The 23,055-nt window shown below is 39.5% G+C and overlaps 1 protein-coding gene across 2 annotated transcripts in view; it reads left to right on the top strand.

Annotated features, from left to right (window-relative positions):
- The window catches only part of ACOX1 (acyl-CoA oxidase 1), a 32,707-nt gene extending 13,417 nt beyond the window's left edge, over positions 1–19,290 (top strand). The window contains exons 3-14 of one of the 2 annotated variants that reach the window (XM_060764647.2): positions 1,303–1,463; positions 4,208–4,315; positions 4,916–5,035; positions 6,598–6,713; positions 7,624–7,793; positions 8,632–8,794; positions 9,584–9,774; positions 10,430–10,609; positions 13,332–13,437; positions 13,537–13,680; positions 15,363–15,569; positions 17,630–19,290. In XM_060764647.2, the coding sequence (XP_060620630.1) occupies positions 1,303–1,463; positions 4,208–4,315; positions 4,916–5,035; positions 6,598–6,713; positions 7,624–7,793; positions 8,632–8,794; positions 9,584–9,774; positions 10,430–10,609; positions 13,332–13,437; positions 13,537–13,680; positions 15,363–15,569; positions 17,630–17,680 (1,717 nt within the window). In that variant the 3' untranslated portion in view covers positions 17,681–19,290. The remainder of the gene's footprint in view (positions 1–1,302; positions 1,464–4,207; positions 4,316–4,915; positions 5,036–6,597; positions 6,714–7,623; positions 7,794–8,631; positions 8,795–9,583; positions 9,775–10,429; positions 10,610–13,331; positions 13,438–13,536; positions 13,681–15,362; positions 15,570–17,629) is intronic. The other variant, XM_060764646.2, reaches the window with a different exon arrangement.
- Positions 19,291–23,055: the final 3,765 nt, after the last annotated feature.

Genomic DNA, 23,055 nt, shown 5'->3' with positions numbered 1-23,055 from the left:
AGTGTATTAGCAGCCTTTGGCCCTTTCCAATGTGAAGCTCTATGGTTGATGAATACAGCACCTTTCCTTAGCTCTTCTCACTAAGATTGTCGTCATGTGTATATTCTCTTGAAACCGTTCTCATTTTCCCATCCTATTCTCCCCTAAATGCAGCTACAAAAACATGTTGTGTGTAGAGTGCTGTGCCCATCCAGGAATACCAGATGCTTTATATTATAATCAGAGGAAGGCAAGGGTAGATTGTTCCTGAGTATTTATTGCCCAAGAGTACTGTATATAACCGTGGAGTTGCTATAAGTCACCAGATGACTTGAAGGCACATATTTTACTTTAAATAAATAACACAAAAATTAAGCACAGTTAAATCTCTATCCACCGTAAACCTATATATTGCTGCATTATTGCCTGTGTGGTTCAGATTGGGGTACCAAGCCTGAAAGTATACATAGCATATTTCTGACAACAGTTAAATTTTGACCAAGGAGCTCCTTCCTTGTATTCATTATACCAATTCATTTGGAAAATGAAAAAAATGCTGTATACAAAGCTATGTTGGAAAGATATAAGGGGACAATGAGTCTGTAATGCTCAATCAAGACATTTGTGCATGGCTATTGAATTGTCACAAGGAAGCATGATTTATTGTATTGTATTTGGGTGGCCTTTGCTGGTGATGGTTCACCTGTTTCTAAATGTTGGATGTTGATACTAAGCTATTCACTAGCTTTGATTGTTGGATCAGAGCATGGTTCTTTTTCTTACATAGAGCCCCTCAATAATTAATTAGAACAACAACAAAACTCAATGGCACAAAACATATTGGGAACAAAAAGAGACAATTAAAGTTTGCCATTTGTTCCAAATGTTGTTTTCTCTAAGTATTTTCTTCTAAGTTGAATTTGATATGGATAGATTATTTTAATTCAATTGTGAAACATTTCTTATCTAATTTGGCCCAAAATCAAGTAGGGCCAATGATCTGATAGAAAGTATATTCCGGAGTTGGAAGGAACTAACTGAACTTTGTTTTAAATAATGCTGTAATTATAAACGCTCATACCACCAGCACTGCTCTCTTATTCTGGTCCTATTTTTGTAATAGGAATGGAATACCCTCTACTTGAGCAATTAATTTTGAGGCAAGAAAAATAATTGTGCTCTGATAAAATTGGGCTTACTAAATTCGTAATTTGAGTAAAATTATTTGTTTTCTCTCATCCTTCCAATCTGCACATCTAATCTCACTTGCTTCAATCCTGTAATCTCCCTCCACACTTCCCTTCCCTCGGCATTTCTCCACAGTGCTGCTCACCGTGAGCGACCTGAACCTCTGGACCTCCACCTGGGCATGTTCCTGCCCACACTTCTGACCCAGGCAACCCAAGAACAGCAGGATCGCTTCTTCATGCCTGCTTGGAACTTGGAGATCATTGGCACATATGCTCAAACAGAGATGGGTCATGGTACAGTACTTTCCCAGTTTTCTTTGAAAGAATAGTAGATCTGGGTAAGAGATCATTTAAAAGGCATTGAGTATGTTATGTCCAGGGTATTTCAGGGTGTTTAGTTCACAACCATGGGTTCCCTCTTTCTGAAAAAGAAGTACATGTAGATGTTGAAATTTCAATAGTATGGAGGTATTGCTCAGTCTTATACCAAGGGTGATATTGGCAACATGCCAGTGTGCCTTTTGCCCATGATTCTGGCATGATTTGTTCCATTGACTGTCATATATCAGCACTGACATTTCATAGAGGCTTTCAAAAGACAGAGATTAGCACATAGTCTTGACCAAGAAAGAAATATTGTGAATTGATTAATTTCAAAAATTGCCAGAGAGAGAAAGTAGTGTCTATTTCAAGATTCTTAATTCATCCTATCCATAAAAACACTTAAGTTAAGCGGTTCCTTGGAAATACATCTGCATCTGAAACACCACACTCAACATTTTTAAAGAGTAGCAATGCGGGAATTTTTTGCAAAATTAACTAAAATAATCTCTCTTCAGTGGATTTCACAACTTGATTCAACGTCTAGTGTAAACCTTGTTTACTTTAATGCATCATTAGAAACTCTAGGTTTCCTTGGCAAATTAATTTATGTATCTTTAATAAAAATGTAACCTCAAAATACCACAAAATGTTTAGGTTAATAAATGTTCATCTAAATATACCAAGCAGAAGCTTTTTCTGTTTCCCATAATATCATGTGGAAAAATAAATCCTCTAAAATTAATATTGCTGTTAAGTCCAGTTGATTTCAAAGGATCACGTCAGTTTCCAGTTGTGAGATCCTGATGCAACATTCTATCTGGATGTATTTGAAAGGTGCTCTAGTTTCACATAATGACAACCTGCAATTAGTCAGTGTTTGTTTTGAATATTCAGGTTTTGGCGATCGTGTGCCCATGGCAGCTCCCTCACTCTCCAAAGGCATGCACCCTTTGGAAGACGCCTGCCTTAGTTCGGATGTTCAAATTGAAGATTATTAAGCTTATTTGAGATACTACAAAAGCAATAAATTATCACTTTATTTGAGAACCATCCCAATTAATTAACTGGTTTAAAGTATTTTTATACTGCTATTTAAAGTGAAGTTATGTCAAAACAGCTTATAGAATAAGACATTAAAGCAATAAAATAACGTTAATAAGCCATAACAGTAAAAACACGAACCATAACCATCAATATCTGTTTTGTGGCTCTTTAGTTTCACTGTAAGTGCTAGATGTCTTATTCTGTTGTCCTGTTATTTACCAAGGCAGTCTTGCTTGTGGTCAAGAAAACTGGAATCCTCGGCTTACTTCTTTCAGAATGAACTTCTCCTCAATAAATGATTATATGGAAGATGGCTTCTGCTTTCCTTGTTTCAGGATTTTCTTCTAGGTAGAATGTTTTTGGGGATCTAGTAAATAGTTTGTAGATAGCTGAACACCTATCTTTTGACAGACTAAAAGCTGAGAGAATGGATAAATGGCTTTGCTCAAGAAGAAGAATTCCATAATTCATGATGCTGTTGGTCAAAGATGCATAGCTCTATTCTGTTCATATGTCAACGTCTTTAAAAATGCTGAATATATGTTAAATGTGTTGGAACTCCTTCAAAACCAAACCTACCATTACTGCTTCCTATGCGTTTTCTTTACAAACCTACACCACCAGTTGACAGTAATACAATGCCATGCAATTTTTACTTTGGAAAAAAAAGTTGTTCTACCTTGAACATACAGTAAAATCTCAGTTAACATTTTGATGTCTCCATCTTCATCACAACCAAGTGACAACACCCTTGCATGAAACTGGATTTCTCCATAGTCTTGAGATGCAGAAGATGAAAACCCTCAACACTTGCCAAGCTCCATTGCTCAACCTGAGAATTGTATGGATCTTATCTCCAGGAAGGAGGATGAAGGTTATGCCTGGGAGTGGCAGCGGGTGGGAGCAAAATGAAGACTTGGAAGTGAAATGCATTAAGGAAGCAGTTGCTGAACATTTCATTCTGGCAGTGAAGACTTCCATGAAAGACAATAGCTGGATTTGCCAGCAAAGCTTCACCAAAAGAAAGGGATAAAAAGCCTGTGCCTCTCTTTGTCAAATCTTGTCAGATAGTTGTGACATTTACAGACAAGGAAATAAAGATATGTGCAGCAGCTGCCTTTTGGTTAATAAAACCAGTACATTGTCAGGATATATGTGACCTAAAGAGAAATTATCTGACTGTGATCTGAGGTAAAATTGGTGATTGGTGTGTGTCCAGTATTTCATACTTATAGTTGCTTGTATTTGCACAGTTTCAGGGATTAGAAGTGCAAGACCATAAAATCATCCTAGAGATTAAAGATTACTGGGGAGGAGGAGCAGAAGTATTATCATCATCATCACTGTTATTTCTATCTAGGAATCTCTAGGTCCTCCAGCATGACTCTATAGTCAACCTCTGGCAGATGTTGCCCATAGATTAACCCATGGGGGCCTATAAATTCCTAGAGAGAATATATTAATCAAGCCCATACATAAATCCACAAAAGTTAAACTTGCAAATGTGGAGGGCTGTTCATTGTTTTTTCCATTCTCTGTGGTGCAGATATACAATTGTATTCAGTATTTTTAGTTTTTACATTATCTATGGCTGTAGCACCACCGAAATAGAAATGCCTGTAATTTTAAGTTTTATATCCTATGAAGCAAGGTGTGCTATTTATCTATAGGAACTCATCTCCGAGGATTGGAAACCACAGCCACTTATGATCCTGCAACCCAAGAATTCATCGTAAACAGCCCAACTGTGACTTCTATTAAGTGGTGGCCAGGGGGATGTAAGTGGATTGTTTAAACTTCAAAGCTACATGCATTGCCTCTTTGTTTAGAAAGAATCCCCCCAAAGGCAGTTAAAGTAATTAATTTCATTCTTAAATGCAACCTGAAGCACCCCACACCTCATCCACCAGCTTCCATTTTGTTCTTAGGTCATGTTTGTGAACCAAGAGAATGAAAATGTCTGTATTAGTCTAATGTCAGTCAGAAATAAATGATCTCTGTTCCAGAATTTATCTCAGTCTTTTATGCTCTCTTCTTGTGACTAAAGACTGAGGTGGGAGCAAGTGATTTAACATTCACTATTTCTTTATATATTTCATTCCTTTACTCTGTACCTCGTAAATATGTAGGGCCAGAACCAGCACCCCTTTCATGGTCAATGTTCATGCTGTCTGGGAATTATGGAATCTGCAGAGTGCCAGGATAGGCAAGATTGCTTTTGGAGACAGTTCCCTATTATAGCTATATATATTTTTTATATGTTTACATTTTATGAGAAACAAAGCATAGCAATTTTAAAATAAATTAGGGTGGTTGTGGATTGATTGCATGGAAAAGTTTCCATCTGTTAACATTCAGTTTCCTTTGTCTTCTTGCAGTGGGTAAGACATCAAACCATGCCATTGTTTTGGCTCAGCTTTATACCCAGGGCAAGTGTCATGGCTTACATGCTTTCATTGTGCCAATACGCCAGTTGGGAACCCACGAGCCATTGCCAGGTATGGCCCTGGCCTCTGTGCCTATGTGTATATGTCAACAATTATGTTGTTTATGTTATCCCTTTAATATGAGAAGGCGGTGAAGAAGAAGATAAATCATCATCATTCTAATAATACTGTTTTGTGTGGCTCTAAAGCAGCTTCCATCCAAACCAGCACTTTAGGATTTATTGGATTATTATTCCCTTCATTCTTACTCAATATGGCCTTGCTTGCTGAGGATAATGGTAGTTTTATTCCAATGCATGCAGAGAACATGGGTTGTGGGAGGCTATTTAAGATTATTGAAGTAAGTAGAGTAACTGAACTTTCTCAAGGACTGCTATTGTTTCCAAAGAAATTAAACAAAAACATATGCAGAAACAGTAAAAGGAAAAAACCCATATAGACAGTAAGGTTATATCAACAGTTAGTAATGTGGGGTACATATTTTGCTACTTGAAATTCACGTTTTTATTTGATTTATTTTTTTTTCTCAGAGTTGAGAGCCAAGATGGCTAACAAGATAATTTCAAATGGTTTCAATGAAAACATAACATTGTATCCATAATAAAATACAAATTAAAATACTTTCCGCTATATGTTTACAGCAACATTAAAACAAATTAAAATGCAACAATAATAAAAAAGAAGCATATCTCTCCTTAAATGTCAGACCATGGAAAGCAGTCAGCTGTTGAAGGCCTACCTGCATAGAAGGTTCTTTACCTTTCAACAGATAGACAAAGGGGAGAGGACTATCTAAGGATTTCCATACTTTAGGAATACCCACCAAACATCTTTTCACAATAAGCTTTCATGAACTACAGCCCATATCTTCAGATGCTTGAGTGGAGCTTCAGTGGGCAAACCTTTATACGTTTTGTAAAATGTAATGGATGAGCAAAATGTGCTAGTGTGGTAATGAAGTGACAAGTGTAGATCATAATTATGGTCTTTAAGAGTTGGTAAAAAGACTTGAGTGGGTGAGCAATCTATCCAAGTTTTAAACAAGCAGGTGAATATATGTATGGTCAAGATGTGAAATGCCCAATGAAATTTAAGCGTTGGAATTGGATGTCAAAACAACATTTTAAAAATCTGAACAGTGTGATAGAACATACAACAATAGCGGTAGTGAAGTACAGAAAAATACTGTCAAAAACCTTGAAAGGCTTGTTTAGCATAATAGTATGATTTATATAAGTTGACTTCATTCGCCACTGAGATGAGAAAGCAGTACATGTTTCTCTCAAGAGAGAACGATAATGAAAACCAGCCTATTAAGACACGTGGCCAGATAAAAAAAGTGATAATCTCTCTGTTTAAGCTATTGGCCAAAATATGACTTCTTAGGTATTAATGATATGACAGATGAACCCCTGTTGGTATGATGCCCTTCTGATTGGTATGACGCCCATCTTCAGAACAATTTCAGGATGTAAATCATTCAGTTGTCATAGTTTGCAACAAGTAACTAGTTATCTTTGTAAAGGAAAATGCTTTTCAAATGCACCCTTTGGCTTTTCACTAAGAATGTAGAGTTTCTTATGCTCATCTCCACCGTTTATTCTGTTTGCTAGGCATTACTGTTGGTGATATTGGGCCAAAATTTGGTTATGATGAAATGGACAATGGCTATTTAAAAATGGACAATTTCCGCATACCCCGTGAAAACATGCTAATGAAACATGCTAAGGTACATTTTTGCAGTCTCTTGTACTGTTTGTTGTTGATTTACAATTGTTAGCCCTTCACACTACTTGAACAAAAAGCCTTTTCAAGTAGTGGATGAAACTAGCTAGATGGAGTTGACTACTTCAAATTCTCTTTAAATTGGTCTTACGCAAAGTGTAGGCAAGTCTCCATTTTAGATTAATTCCTATTATGTCTCTTGCCAGTGAGTTCTGACTTGTGCAATTCTATGTTGTTTGCAGTTTTTGAGGTCAAGCTGCCTGTAAGCTTTTGCTGAAGTGTGACACAGTTCAAAGTATTGCATTTATATGAAGCAAGAAAAAAAATGTACATTCATAAGCAGTCAGCTTTTCTAATCTGCTACTTGAGTAATTGGAAGTTTTTGACAAAGCAGCCAGGCATGGTGGTTCATATCTGTTTTCTGCTCCGGCCACTGCTAGTTACTTTTAAATGAATGCTGATAACATATATTTAGTATCTGGCCTCCTCCCTTTCATATTTTCAGCAGTCTTCTCTTCCGCAAAATAGGCTTCTAATTAATATAATTATACTTAATTGATGGTCAAAATCTTATTACTCAGATAGTAATTAACTTTGGAATCTTGTGGAAATGCTCCTGGCTTCAAGGAATGATGTAGACAGGCGGTAGTCTGACATGTTGATTGTAAGGATCTATTTATATGCATAGATGTGTATGTCAGCTCTTCACTTAAATGGTGTCCTGTTGTTTTACTGAAATAAAGATAATAAAAATAGTTTTAAAGTGCTCTGAGCTACTGGGTATCTTTTCAGATATGCTTTCAATGTAGAAAGAAAGAAAGACAGATAGACAGACAACAGAGTATATTTGTAAAACTGTCAAAGCAATATTGAGGTAACTAACACATTATATCTATACAACCTTTTTCTGCTAGGTTGAACCAGATGGCACATATGTGAAACCTCTCAATGCCAAACTGACTTATGGGACCATGGTGTTCATCCGTTCAATTATTGTGGGAGATGCTGCTCGCTCCTTAGCCAGGGCTTGTACAATTGCCATCCGTTACAGCGCAGTGCGGCACCAGTCTGAATTGAAGCCAGGGTAAGAAGCTACTAGTCGTTTGCAAAGCCTGACTCTTGCACAAAATGCCTTGATAACAAATACCAATATTGTGCTCTCTTGCCCAGAGCACTATTCAATCTTTAATGAAAAATTCTATTTGGAGAAGTATTAACTGGTGGTTTGTCCTAATTGTCTGTGACATCTGTTTTGGTTATGTGGGAGGGAGGAACGATGACAAATAGAAATTAGGGAAGGAGCATATAGCCTCTCCTTCCATTGCATTTGAATCATTGTCCTCTTACCACATCAGGGCCTTTGACCAAGATTGACCAGTATTAATGGTCAAGATCATGGGGCACTTGCCTTGGTGCACAACTCTTTCAGGGGCCTACATTCAGCTTTCTGGAACTGCAAGCCCCATTGCTGCTGTTTTTCTTGCTGTTGCTGCCTGTGCCCCTGCTCTTTTGAAGAGAGAGGCACAAAATGTAAGGAACAGTAGCCTATTGCATGCCTTGCCATCTTCTCCAATGATGCTAATTGGATGCAGACAGACTGGACAAGAGAAAGGGCCATAGCAACAACACTGAGGATAAAAAGCAGCGATTTTGCAGTGAGACTTTGACTTCCCAGAACTTGGAGCCAGACTTGCTATGAGATAGATGTTTAGAATGTTCTTCTTTTCCTTCCTTGTACATGTTTCATCTGAATTGTCTGAATTCACATGTGAGACTTATTCATGATTGTACAGTTGCTGCACATTTCCATGTCATTTTTGGAATTCCGTTTTGCTGTACTTTTGCGTATATTCACTGGCTCTCTGAGAAATCACACCACAGCAGTGGTTTCCTTTCTCTATTTTATTTCCTTTCTGTTGCAGGGAGCCTGAGCCTCAGATCTTGGATTATCAGACTCAGCAGTACAAACTATTTCCTCTTTTGGCAACAGCGTATGCTTTCCACTTTGTGGGTGCCTATATGAAAGATACCTACCGTCGCATCACTGGGAACATCAGTGAAGGGGACTTGAGTGAGCTGCCAGAGGTGTGGCTCTTCTGTTTAAAATGGGAGGAAATCCATCTGAATGTGTATTATTTTCTTTAGAGTGTAAGGTGACCCCTGGGAGGGAAGATGGTCAAGGGATAAGATTTTGGGACCCTGAATTTCACAGATGATTGAACAGACATGAATGCTATTGCTTCAAACCAAAAAATAACTAACGGAAAACCAATAGGGATGAAGACACCTTTCTCACATCACTGACGAAAAATGATATTATGCTAGCTTTCAAAGCCCACTGACTTTTGATCAGAAAAGGATGGTAAAAATAATGGGGTGGGACAGGTGAGATACTGTTGGAGTTGCAAGTCCACATTTGACATGTTTGAGATGTTACAAAATGACAAAACAACTCAGACAGTTTCAGGCCCTACCTCTTGCCAGACACAAGGCAATAACATTTCCTTGCTCCATTTTGTAATTGCAGTGCTTCTCCCCTTGTAATCTGGATCTGTCACTGTCTGTTGTGAAATGCTTATAGAAAATATTAATTAATAGCCATGACCAGGAACCTTTAATAGACCAGTTGCCAGAGTGAAAACTGGAATTACTTCCTATCCCTTTAATGATATTGTAGAAAAGGGGAATTTTAGCAGGTGTTGCTGGTTACTTGGTTTCATAGCAAGTCACACCTTGAGAGCTAAAGTTAGAGAGCTAAATATTAATGTTTAATAATTCATGATAAGCTTAGCACAATACAATAACGCATAATATAACAACCTAGCACAAATATAATAACACAACTGGTTTCCTAACCTTTTTCTTCTCCCTCAGCTGCATGCATTATCTGCAGGGCTGAAGGCTTTCACTTCCTGGGTTGCCAATGCTGGCATTGAAGATTGTCGGATGGCATGTGGTGGGCATGGCTATTCCCGTTGCAGTGGCCTTCCTGACATCTATGTCAATTTCACCCCGTCTTGCACTTATGAAGGAGAGAACACTGTCATGATGTTGCAAACGGCACGGTGAGTGCTGGATCTTGGCTTATTGCGTGTCTTTAGTCCTTTTGCTTATTCCTCACATTTCTCATTTAACTGTGTGGATGATGATGACTCTGACAAATGGATGAATAAAACTTGTCATTCTCAAAATTGCAGGGGGTGGTATTTTAAAGGTAGGCAAGCCAGATTTCATTCAGGAATCCATTCCTCATTGGTTTTTTCTAAAACTCTTATTTTAACAGATGCTGTTAAATATCCATTGCATCTTTTGTCACAACAGATATCCAGGAGTATCCTCCTCTCACAGTGCAAATCGGGGCATGTGGTCTAAAGAACAGCATACAATGGGAGTTTCCTCCATTGAACCCTTCAAATTAGCAACTACCAAAAGGATTAACCTTTTTGTGAGCCATCTGCCAATTGTAGTAGGTGCGAGGAAATATACATTCCTACACAGAACTAACTGTGAAGGTGAATTTTCACAGTGGATGCTAATTAGCTCAGTAAAGAGGAGCTTTGAATGCTGGACAGGCTCAGCGATCCCATGGTGATGACAGCTGAGAGGGAGTGGCAGGAAGAAGTTGCTTCTATATTGTCACTGAGTTCCTTTAAGTCGTTTTCATTGTACTGTATGATAAGCCAGAAAAGTGATATGATGTAATGTTTGTCTTGCTTTCAGATTCCTTATCAAAAGCTATAAGCAAGCTAGTTCAGGACAGTTGCTTAGTGGCATGGTGTCCTACCTGAACGACCTCCCAGGGCAACACATTCTTCCCCACCAAGTGGCTGGTCGACCAACTGCCCTGCATATCAACAACCCATCCAGTTTAGTGGAAGCATATAAATTGAGAGCTTCTAGGTAAGTTCTATGCAAAATGCACAAATATGTTGCCAGAATTCAGAATAGTTCTGATAAGACCAATTAACTGAATTATTCTATACTTTGTCTATATCAAATAGATTGGCTCTTGTTTCTTTGTTGTTGCCTCTAATATGAAAATATAGCATGTCCTTTGTATCCATTGATTCAGTCAACCAGCCATAGCTCGGTAATATTTTCTTTTTAAATCCCAAAAGCAAACCTTGATTGTACCACGTACCAAGCATTATGCTGTGAAGTCTGCTGTAGCCCTCCGCCATTTCACAAACTGAAATGTTAATTCCCTGGCTCAAAAGACCATGTTTTAGTGGTTCTGCAGATGTGACATCTTTCTTTTATTGCAGGGCAAGAAAGGTATGGTTGCGCCAGTTGCATCCTACTAGGGGTGGAACGCACACTCTCTTAGTCAATTTCTGTCGAAATTAACCTGGTTGCTGCTACCAGCAAACCCAGGTCCCTTCTACACTGCCAAATAATAATCCAGGTTATCAAAGCAGAAAATTTACATTGTCTGATTTGAACTGGATTATCATAGTCTACACTGCCATATAATCCAGTTCAAAGCTGATAATGCGGATTTTATATGGCAGTATAGAAGGGGCCCCATACTTCTAAAAATCAACAATGTCGTAAGAATTCAAGTTTTTTTTTACCATTTGTTCTGGAAGGGAAGGAAACACTCTGCTTCCTGGCTAGAGGGCTGTTTGTTGCAGAAGATGTTTTAGCACTCTCTGGAAACATAGAGATCTACTTTAGTTGCTGTAGAACTTTGATGGCTTCAATAGAGTATTCTTAGAGGAAGATGGGTTTTTAGAGTGGAAGTTACCTACCTTATCCTACCTGACTTTTTATCTTAACAAGTATTACATTATTTTAGTCAGAAGAGAATGTATTTATAGCCCCTAATTATTTGTTATACGGACCTACTGGTCCAAAGGTAAAGGCAGGCCGGTGATATGCAAGCAGGTGATTTATATTGATTTGCAGCATAACATCCATAATTCTAGAAACAATATCATACGAAAGAAAAAATATCATACGAAAGCTGACTGGCACAACCTGGGGATCACAGCCAGACACAGTGAAGACATCTGCCCTTGCGCTATGCTACTGTGCTGCTGAGTATGCATGCCCAGTGTGGAACACATCTCACCACACTAAAACAGTGGATGTGGCTCTTAATGAGACATGCCGCATTATCATGGGGTGTCTGCGCCCTACACCACTGGAGAAATTACACTGCTTAGCCGGTATTGCACCACCTGACATCCGCCAGGAAGTAGCAGCCAATAGTGAAAGGACCAAGGCAGAGACATCCCCAGCTCATCCCCTGTTTGGGTATCAGCCAGCACATCAATGACTTAAATCTAGAAATAGTTTTTTAAGATCTACAGAGACACTCGCTGGAACACCTCAGCAAGCGAGAGTCCAAAAGTGGCAGGCTCAAACCCAGCACCTCAACCAATGGCTGATACCAAATGAGAGATTCCCCCCTGGGCACACAGAAAACTGGGCAACTTGGAAGGCGCTGAACAGACTGTGCTCTGGCACCACAAGATGCAGAGCCAACCTCAAGAAATGGGGCTACAAAGTGGAATACACGACATGCGAGTGTGGAGAGGAGGAAACCACTGACCACCTGCTGCAATGCAACCTGAGTCCTGCCACATGCACAATGGAGGACCTTCTTGCCGCAACACCAGAAGCACTTCCAAGTGGCCAGCTACTGGTCAAAGGACATTTAATCAACTACCAAACTCACACATTTTGTATTTTGTCTGTTTGTTTGCTTTGTTTCTGTTAGAAATATAATTGACTGGTTGCCCTGACATGACAAACAAATAAAATCCATAATTCTGGGTTCATGAACTATAGAAGAATAAATGCAAACAGTACAACCCTTTTATCCACAAACTCAATACCAATGGTATCACTTATCCACACTCCAAAAAACATTCCCATCCCTTTATAAGTGCTTGTGGACCTCTCAAGGTCCTCTTGTACAATTATATGGCCCAGGTATAGTTACATCCCCCATGGATATGGGAGTCATACTTCACACAAAATAAGTACAAAATGATAAAATAAGATGCACAATAGAAAAAAAAACAAATGCATTTATGGAGAAAGAAGGAGAGGTATGCATTTTCTAAATAAAGGGTAAAATTAACCAGTGAAACACTTGAGTGTTACTATATTGGACTTGGTTTCATTTTATCTTGATCAAAACATTGAAAAGTCAATAAGTACTCACATTTCAGGAATGAGTCTTTTTTGTCTTTTATTCACTTCTATTAGATTAAATCTAGCTCAAAATCCTGTGAAAAAGTGGGAAAGTAATTGTTAGTTTTGGATGCTGGGATCAAAGCAGAGATACTGATTTAAGGAAGTCTCCAACTAATAATATATTTGGGGAGTTCTTATGCCCATAATCATTTCTCGCGACTTGTACCAATTCTCTAGTTCAGAATTTCTCAAATTGTTCTCCTCCAGATGTTTTGGACTTCAGTTTCCAGAAATCTCAACCAGTTTAGCGGCTGTTTGGAATTGTGGGAACTAAAGTCCCAAACACACGGAGGAGCACAGTTTGAGAAGCACTGCTCTAGTTTTATTAGAATTTCAGTAACTTGAGGCTCATTCTGCTGACTACTAGTTTAGTGCTACTTTGAATAAGTTGTACTTATATTCTTCCCTGTGATAGGCTGGTTGAATTTGCAGCAAAGAACTTGCAAGCTGAACTAAACCGCAGGAGAAGCAAGGAGGATGCTTGGAATCGTACTTCCATTGATCTAGTCCGAGCATCTGAGGTCAGTGTCTTCCTCCAGATTAGTTAACTTTTGTAGCCTCCTGACCATAAAAGTTCCAGGAATTCACACCTGTCAATTCACATTTGTTCCCTTTTCAAGGCACACTGTCACTATGTGGTGGTCAAGCTGTTCACAGCAAAGCTTTCAGAAATTGGTGACCCAGCTGTCCGGGCTGTTCTGAACAACTTATGTCTGCTGTATGCGCTCCATGGAATTAGTAAAAACACTGGAGATTTTTTGCAGGTAGGAGACTAAAGTCTACCTTGATAAACCAAACCCCATGTGATGCTTTTCAGTTACAAAGAGAATGAATTTAGCAAGGCTAACTTAGATTAAACAGTACTTGCATGGCAGTTGTAAAACCTTCTGGTGAAATAATTCTGGCAGGCAACTATAGGCAAAGTTGAAAGGTTGTGTGGATATGACTTGGCTTGTTTGCAGCCCAGAAGCAGTCATTGGGATAGCATAGCGATGACAGTGAACGGGACTGCCATGAAGAGCTGCCATAAGAACAGGCAATTTGAAGCTAGATGGGCCAAAGATAGATCTGAATTTACTGATAGATCTCTGGCTGATTTGCAATTTGATGGGCAAGAGTTTCTCACTTCCAATAATAAATCTTGTCTCTAAATATACAGCTAAAAGTTGGAGAGTAACCAGGAGTTCTATGGAAATATTGCAACTATTGGAATATGGATTATGTCCTGTTAAGATAATAACCTATTGGGGATTATGACCTGTTAGAGAAGCCCCCCGTGGCGCAGTGGGTTAAAGCCCTGTGCTGGCAGGACTGCGGACCGACAGGTCACAGGTTCGAATCTGGGGAGAGCATGGATGAGCTCCCTCTGTTAGCTCCAGCTCCCCATGTGGGGACATGAGAGAAGCCTCCTAGAAGGATGATAAAACATCAAAACATCTGGGCGTCCCCTGGGCAACATCCTTGCAGACTGCCAATTCTCTCACACCAGAAGTAACTTGCAGTTTCTCAAGTCATTCCTGACATGACAAAAAGAATGACCTGTTAGGATCATAACCTATTGGGTAGCAGAGTTTTGGAAGTGTTCCTTTAGTTTATTGGGTAATGGATTATCACTGGCATGTAAATATCTAGTTTCTATTCAATGCTCTCAGCAAATAAAGATTCAAGTAGACTTCTTTAAAATAACATCTTTGTTTTACTCACAACTTCATGTATTTAAATATAAAGACACATTTCTTGTCAGGTTAAACTTTAAAACATTTCAGTTTGTATCTTTAACTTATAGTCTTTAACTGTCTCTTCAAAACTATATTGCTCTGTACAGCTTGCTTTTCATAACAGTCTACTTTCAAGGGACTCAAACCTCAACAGTTTTTTAACTTCGTACACTGGCTTCTGTCCTCAAACTGACCCAAGGCTCAACTGTTTTTTCTCAGCTGTCATCCTTTTTGAACTGCATTGTAAACAATCACTAAACCAGTCACATAGTCTGCAGCCCTTCCCACTGCCTCAAGTACATAGAGCTAAGAAAACTAAACCAAAGAAGACATACACTTAAGGAAATAAATGACACATTATAAAGAGACAAAACATTAAATAGTGGCGGCTTGAGGTTGCTATCTCCGGCAGCAACAACCATATTTGATATTCAAAACAAACTTCTGGACTCAAAATCATTTAAGTAGATTCTCTCTCTTGTTAAAAAAAAACTCAAGTAGGTTCTGCAAGGTTGAATTTGCCTGACCCTAGTTAGGTGAACCCATGGTTTACTTTGTATAAAGCTGTTTCATGTATTCACAGTAGAACAACAGGATGTATTTGGAAGTTTACTTCCAAATGCATCCTAATGTTCTACCTGGTACATAAATCTGTATCAAGTTTGTGGGGTATCTGGGCTGGCCTTCATATGAACTGAATAGCCCTGGATTCTTGCTTTCTCTCTCAGGGAGGCATTTTAACAGATGCACAGATAACTCAGGTGAACCAACGTGTGAAGGAGCTCTTGGCATTAATCCGTCCCAATGCAGTAGCTCTGGTGGATTCCTTTGACATCCATGATTCTGTTCTTGGATCTGTGCTTGGTCGGTATGATGGTAATGTCTATGAAAATATGTTTGAGTGGTCAAAGAAATCTCCACTAAATAAAACACAGGTAAGACATAGTTTTACATATGCTGTTTATCAGCTAATTAGTACAATGCAGAAAAAAGGGTTCTCAAGAGATGTGTCAGAAAAAGTTGTAAAGTTGTAGCATCCCACAGTTATGACAAAATGAAGCAGCTCCCTCAGAATTATTAAAATATAACATTTTCTCTCAGTTATATGAATTAGACACACAGATCTAATGACATCACAAATTTGCAAAGTATAAATATTTACTGAACCACAGAACCTCCATTTAATCAGTTGATGTGTGGAAAAAAAACAAGAACTCTGTTAATTGTGCTTCATTTTGTACTATCACTGAAAAGAGGGAGGGGACAGAAGCAAAAAGAAGGCAGTTGTGAGACCTATATTTAAAAAGCCATCCTTGAACCCCTCTATAGTGGACAACTATAAGTCAGTGTCCAACCTCCCCTTTCTGTGCAAGGTCTTGGAGCATGTGGTGGCCTCCGAACTCCAGGAATTTTTGAATGAGACAAATCATCTAGATCTATTTCAATCTGGTTTCAGGCCTAGCTATGGAACAGAGACAGCTTTGTTCACCTTGGTGAATGACATGTGCAGAGTCAGGAGGAGTGTGTGCCTGTTGGTTCTCCTGGATCTCTCATCAGCTTTTGATACCTTTGATCATGGTATCTTTCTGGGCCATTTCGCTGGGATGGGACTGTTAGGCACTGTCTTGCAGTGGCTCCAGTCCTTCCTGGAGGGCCATACCCAGAAAGCGGTGTTGGGAAACTCCCGTTTGAACCCCTGGGCATTGTCCTGTGGGGTTTCTCAGGGTTTCATTTTGTCCCACATGCTGTTCCACATATACATGAAACTGCTAGGAAAGGTCATCCGGAGTTTTGGAGTATGGTACCACCTATATGAAGATAACACCCAACTCTACTACTCCTTTCCACCTAATGCCAAGGAAGCTGTTCTGACCTAAACCAGTGCCTGTCATCAGCAATGGGCTGGATGAGGGCAAACAAATTGAAACTTAATCGAGACAAAACAGAGATGCTCCTGATCAGTCAGAAGGTAGACCAGAGAATAGGAATCCAGCCTATTCTGGGTGGGATCACACTCCCCCTCAAGACAAAGGTTTGCAGTTTGGAAGTCATCCTGGACTTGGCATTGAACCTGGAGGCCCAGATATCTGCAGTGGCCAGGAGGGCCTTTGCACAGTTAAAACTTGTGTGCTAACTGTGCCTGTTTCTTGAGAAGCCAGATCTGGCCACAGTAGTCCATGCCATAGCTACATCCTGTTTGGATTACTGTAACATGGGGCTACCACTGAAGAGTGCTCGGAAATTATAGCTGGTCCAAGGAGCTGGAGCCAGGTTGCTCACTGGAGCTTCAGGAGAGGCCCTTCTCTCAGTCCCACCTCCATCTCAAGCTTGGTTGGTGGGAATGAGAGAGTGGGCCTTCCTTCTTGGTGGCTCCCCCTCGGCTCTGGAACTCCCTGCCCAGGGAAGCCAGAATGGCCCCCTCTCTGCTGTCCTTCCGGCAGCAGGCTAAAACCTTTTATTCAAACAGGCATTTAAAGATGAAGATCTAGTCTGGGGGTGCTGTGGTTTTTTCCTTTGAATATGTTTTAATGGTTTTTAACTGGGAATTTTTAAATACTGTTTATATTTAATCCTGTTTTAATGTTTGCGTATTTGTACATTTTAAATTAGATATCAATGCTTTTATGTCAAGCCGCTTTGAGTCCCCTTTGGGGAGATAAAGCGGAGTATAAATAAATAACTATGACTACGACTACTACACTAGTTGATTTAATCAGCTAGATTTTGGGTTTTATTCCTAAGGACATGTTAAAGAGTTGAAGTATTTTGAGACATATATATATATATATATATATATATATATATATATAGTGGCTCCCACAACATGGTTGCCCACACATCCCTAAAATAATGATGTAACTTGCATGCAGAAGTGGCAAGTGTGAAAACACCCTCACTCTGCTTCATAGATATCCATCCCATTCTAGTGTGGGATGAAGAAGTATGGTATTTGTAGGTTTATGTTTTAATTAACTTATCTTACTACCTTCTGCAGGTCCATCCATCTTTCCACAAACACCTGAAGCCAATGCAGTCTAAACTGTGATCACCTTTCCTGCTGTTTTAACATACTATTCTTCTGTTCCCTGGAATTGATTACTTCATTTTCCCTATACGCACCTGAATTATTTGGCAAATCCAGATAGCCATAGGGTAGTCAGTAACTTTAGCTTTTACAATTTTAATACATTTTGAATGGATTATGGCAAAGGAATACAAGATGATAAAAGTGCCATTGTGATTATGCTCAGAAGTAAACCTTTTTAATCATTCAAAAAAGCTTTACAGATTGATGTTAAAACTATCAATTTGTGAAGCAGTTCAGACTGCTGCAGAAGCCTGTGCGTTGTCCAGCAGGATTTTTTCACTACTAAGTAGTTCTGGAGATAGTTGAGGAGTAACAGCTTCCCTTCTGAATATGCTGTTAAAATTCAAGGTAGCTGTGTGCACTTTGTCAGAATCCTCTTGTGAACTTGCTTTCCTATTATGGTGATCACAGCCCTATCAGGAACTGGGCTGCATGAACCTTGGTAGGAACAATGTATGTATGTTTGTCCACCCATCTACAACTTTGTGTATTTTTAAAATCCAGCAATTACCTCGTGGTACTGCTTCTCCTCTTAACAGGAGTCATCCTGATTCTAAGGCCAGATGGCTCTTCCTTTTTTGCTCTAAAACTGAAACACATGATCATATCTCTGGTAAAATCTTCTGCATCCCACAGCATGGTTTGTCTCTATCATCTGTCCTCCTCTAGGCTCCAGTCCCAGGGAATGAGGAAATGTCCAAGTTCTTGAGTCTTGAGAATATTGGAAATGATGTCATTGATAATCACTACAAACTTTAAATGCAGTTGTAGCAGGCTGAGGAAACTTCTTGACATGTTTGACCTGAAAGTTGAACAGTATTTAAGATCATTTTTTCCAATCTTACCAGTTTTCGTATTTTCTAGAACTCTTTTCTGAAGCACTTAAATTATTTTAGATGCGGAATAATGTACACCCTGTATTTTGCAGAATCAAAGACTAGATGGGAATAAGTTCCAAATAGGAATGGTGGACAAAAGCCCATAACCCTACACTATCTGAATCTCAGGGGTGCCACAAAGTATAGGTGCCTTTAGAGTAAATAGTTCCAGATTACTGTTAGCAGGCTAACATTTTAGCATTGTACATAACTTTTATTTTGTGAAATCAGCAGTAACAATTCCAGCAAATAGGTTGGATTCTACTTCACTGAATTTTTCCAACCAATCAGGATATAAAGATCACCATCTGAAGAACTTTGAGTTTTCCTCAATTATGTGAAACTGTATAAATGAAGAGACGGAATTAAAATCTCAAGACTTAAATTGCAGACCACTCTGTGGATCATTTTTTAAAGACCTAAGCATGCTGCAGGAGTTTTGTTACTCTGCAGCCTTCAAGCAAGAGAAGCAATATGTATTTAAATTGAAGCAAATTCATTTTAACTTCCAGGCTGGCTGAAGCATTCCTTCTATTGTATCCAATTACTATGATATTAACATATGTGCATACTGGCTTTCTGTGTACAGTGCTGACTGGAAATAAAACCATTCAGTAGAAGCCGATTGACCATCTTTTGCAGGCTCATGTATACTTAATAAAGAAATTAACTTTCAAAAACTGGAAAAAATATGTCTGTCTATTGTTTCTTGAGTTGATTAGTAAATCATATGGGACAGTGATAATCTGCTGATTTAAATATTCTGTGTTCTTTCTGTTGCGTTGTACTCATGCTTTCAAAGCTATTTCACAATAGCCTACACAAATACATTCTCTTAACATTGTTGAGGTTGTGAAAAAACTGGCAACAGTAAAATGTTTCTGAACACAATCTAGACATTTACGTGAAATCTGTTAGCAACAACATGCAGTGGACTCTGCAGAAAATGCTTCAGCTGTGTTTCATAAAAAGGGAAATCAGCCTGTTTAGCAAGTCTTTCAAATGCTTATTTATTATGTATAAATGTTTGGTTTTTATACCAATTTTACATATTTATAAGTGCAGGGTTGTATTAAAAATTCTCAGGAAAGGTCACTGAACATTTTTTGGGTGGAAATGGTCAATGAATGGAATAAGTGTAATAAACCCTGATGTAGAGAACTTCCTTCTGTCCACTTTAATTCGAAGATGGGGTGTTGAATTTCTGTTGTTGTGTGTATTCGTTTCTGAGTTATAGCAACTCTGAGACGGATTTATTATGGGATTTTCTTTGCAAGGTTTGTATAGAGGAGATTTGCCTTTGTGTTCCTCTGAGGCAGTGAGAACATGATTTGCCCAAGGACACCCAGTGGGTTTCCAAGGTTGAGTAGGGATTCAGACCCTGATCTTCCTATGTCCTCATCCAACACTCATATTGCCCCTCCATGCTGGCTCTTACACATTTCTGTGGGCTAAATTATCCAGCCTTGGGATGAGCATCCCATTCCAGTCAGAGAAGGGTTGAATTGAGTTAAGAAAGAGAAGTCCTGGCTGTTTTTTTCTCTCTGGACAAAAAATGGCTGATGATGAAGGCTCCTTTCATCACTACCTATGTAGTCTTTGCTACATTTGTGGTGATCTTTAAAGTGTCTTAAGTGTTTTATAATAAATATGGCAATGGCATTTGTTTAAAAATAAAAGCTAACTAAAATGTAAGTAGACATCTTTTAAAACTCATGACCCATGTTACCTCATTATGCTTCCACTTACAGGCACTTGATAGGATGGAATGGAAGAGGGAAAATGGGGGGGTGGGGGGTGGCCTGTATATCTTAAAATATTTCCATACAAACTAGACACCTATCCTGGACTTTCTCCTTTTAATGCTTTGAATTTCTGGTTTTAATGTTTTAGTTTTAAAACTTCTTATTGTAATGGTGTAGAGTTTTACTCTCCTGGTCTGTGGTCTTAGTAATAAAATTTATTCATTCCTGGACTGCATGATGTATTTAGGAGTGGTTTTAAAGTTTTATTATAGTTTAATGTATGTATTAAAGCGTGCGACAGCAACTACTAATATTTGGTTTTAAATGCTTTAACTTTTATTATGCATCTTTTTACCTGCTGTAAGCCGATAAGCTGTAAGTTTGTTTTATTGACTATTCTAAAGGCTTTGTGGATCGTAATAAATTGTGGCAAGTTTTAGTGGTATGGGAATACCAATTCACCTTGTCTGTCTCCTGAGGAATCTGTATAACGACCAAGTAGCAACAATAAGCACAGAGCACAGAACAGACTGGTTCAAGATTGGGAAAGGTATACAGCAGGGTTGTATACTCACTCTTACCCAACATATTCAATTTGTATGCAGAACACATCATGCAACATGCAAGGCTTTACAAATCCAAGGCTGGAGTTAAAATTGCTGGACGAAACTCAGATGATGCCACTTTAATGATAATGCCTGCCTACCTGCATGACCGCATCTCCGTTTATGAACCCGCACGCTCCCTTCATTCATCTGGAGAGGCCCTGCTCACGATTCCACCTGCGTCGCAAGCGTGGTTGGTGGGGACGAGGGACAGGGCCTTCTCTGTGGTAGCCCCCCGACTCTGGAACGCCCTCCCCAAGGACATCAGACAGGCCCCTACATTGGCAGTCTTTAGGAAGCGCTTGAAGACTTCGCTATTCCGGTGTGCCTTTCCAGAATAGGAAACCCCAGCAATATGTCCCAGAAGCACTTTACTAGAGACTTAAGATTGTCCGCACATTGTACTTACCCAAAAATCCTTATATTTCAACTGTCATACTCAGCACTTTTAATCTGTACTCATTTACACTTGGCCCGGCCTTAGTTTTATTGTGCTATGGTGTACTGTTTTTACTGTTTACTGTTATTGCTTTAATGTTTTGATTTGCTTTATGGTTTATGTGTATTGTTGTTTTATTGAGGCCTTGGCCTTTGTAAGCCGCATCGAGTCCTTCGGGAGATGTTAGCGGGGTACAAATAAAGTTAATAATAATAATTAATGGCTGAACGCGAGAAGGAGCTAAGGAGCCTTCTAGTCAAGGTGAAAGAAGAAAGTGTAAAAGCTGGGTTGCAGCTAAACATGAAAAAACCATGATTATGGCAACCAGACTGATTGATAACTGGCAAATAGAGGGAGAAGAAAAGGTGGAGTCAATGAGAATCTTTGTATTTCTGGGCACAATGACTACTGCAGACGCAGACTGCAGCCTGGAAATCAGAAGACATTTGCTTCTTGGGAGGAGAGCAATAACCAAACTCAAAATAGTGGAGAGAGAAGAGAGACGCTTTTGAACTGTGGTGCTGGAGGAAAATTCTGAGAGTGCCTTGGACAGCAAGAAGATCAAACCAGATCACCAAACTACAACTCCATAGCGTTTATTTTATTTGTCGTGTCAGAGCAACCAGTCCATTATATTACATTTCTAACAGAACAAAACAAACAAACAGACAAATACAAAACTTGTGAGTTTGGTAGTTGGTTAAATGTCCTTTGACCAGTAGCTGGCCACTTGGAGTGCTTCTGGTGTTGCTGCAAGAAGGTCCTCCATTGTGCATGTGGCAGGGCTCAGGTTGCATTGCAGCAGGTGGTCAGTGGTTTGCTCTTCTCCACACTCGCATGTCGAGGATTCCACTTTGTAGCCCCATTTCTCAAGGTTGGCTCTGCATCTCGTGGTGCCAGAGCGCAGTCTGTTCAGTGCCTTCCAAGTCGCCCAATCTTCTGTGTGCCCAGGAGGGAGTCTCTCATTTGGTATCAGCCATTGGTTGAGATTCTGGGTTTGAGCCTGCCACTTTTGGACTCTCACTTGCTGAGGTGTTCCAGCGAGTGTCTCTGTAGATCTTAGAAAACTATTTCTAGATTTAAGTCATTGACGTGCTGGCTGATACCCAAACGGGATGAGCTGGAGACGTCTCTGCCTTGGTCCTTTCACTATTGGCTGCTACTTCCCGGCGGATGTCAGGTGGTGCAATACCGGCTAAACAGTGTAATTTCTCCAGTGGTGTAGGGCGCAGACACCCCGTGATAATGCGGCATGTCTCATTCAGAGCCACATCCACTGTTTTAGTGTGGTGAGATGTGTTCCACACTGGGCATGCATACTCAGCAGCAGAGTAGCACAGTCATCAAGCAAAAAGTGGGTGCTAGAAACAATATCATACGAAAGCTGACAGGCACAACCTGGGGATCACAACCAGATACTGTGAAGACATCTGCCCTTGCGCTGTGCTACTCTGCTGCTGAGTATGCATGCCCTGAGTATGCATGCCCATAGCATTGAGCCATGGCAGATAACGTGGCACTCCTTCTACAGTGTAGACGCACCCATGAGCTTGCTTCTATTTTATGAAACATCTTCCTTTTGAACAGCACTTCCAACTCACTACTGAAGTCGCATTAATCTCGGAACAATCTTGCTGACAGCCCAGTTTACAGTTCTGCAAGAGGA

Source organism: Anolis sagrei, chromosome 2 (assembly GCF_037176765.1).
Source record: "Anolis sagrei isolate rAnoSag1 chromosome 2, rAnoSag1.mat, whole genome shotgun sequence".
NCBI classification, from domain to species: Eukaryota; Metazoa; Chordata; class Lepidosauria; order Squamata; family Dactyloidae; genus Anolis; species Anolis sagrei.
This window is presented reverse-complemented; position numbering and strand designations above follow the sequence as displayed.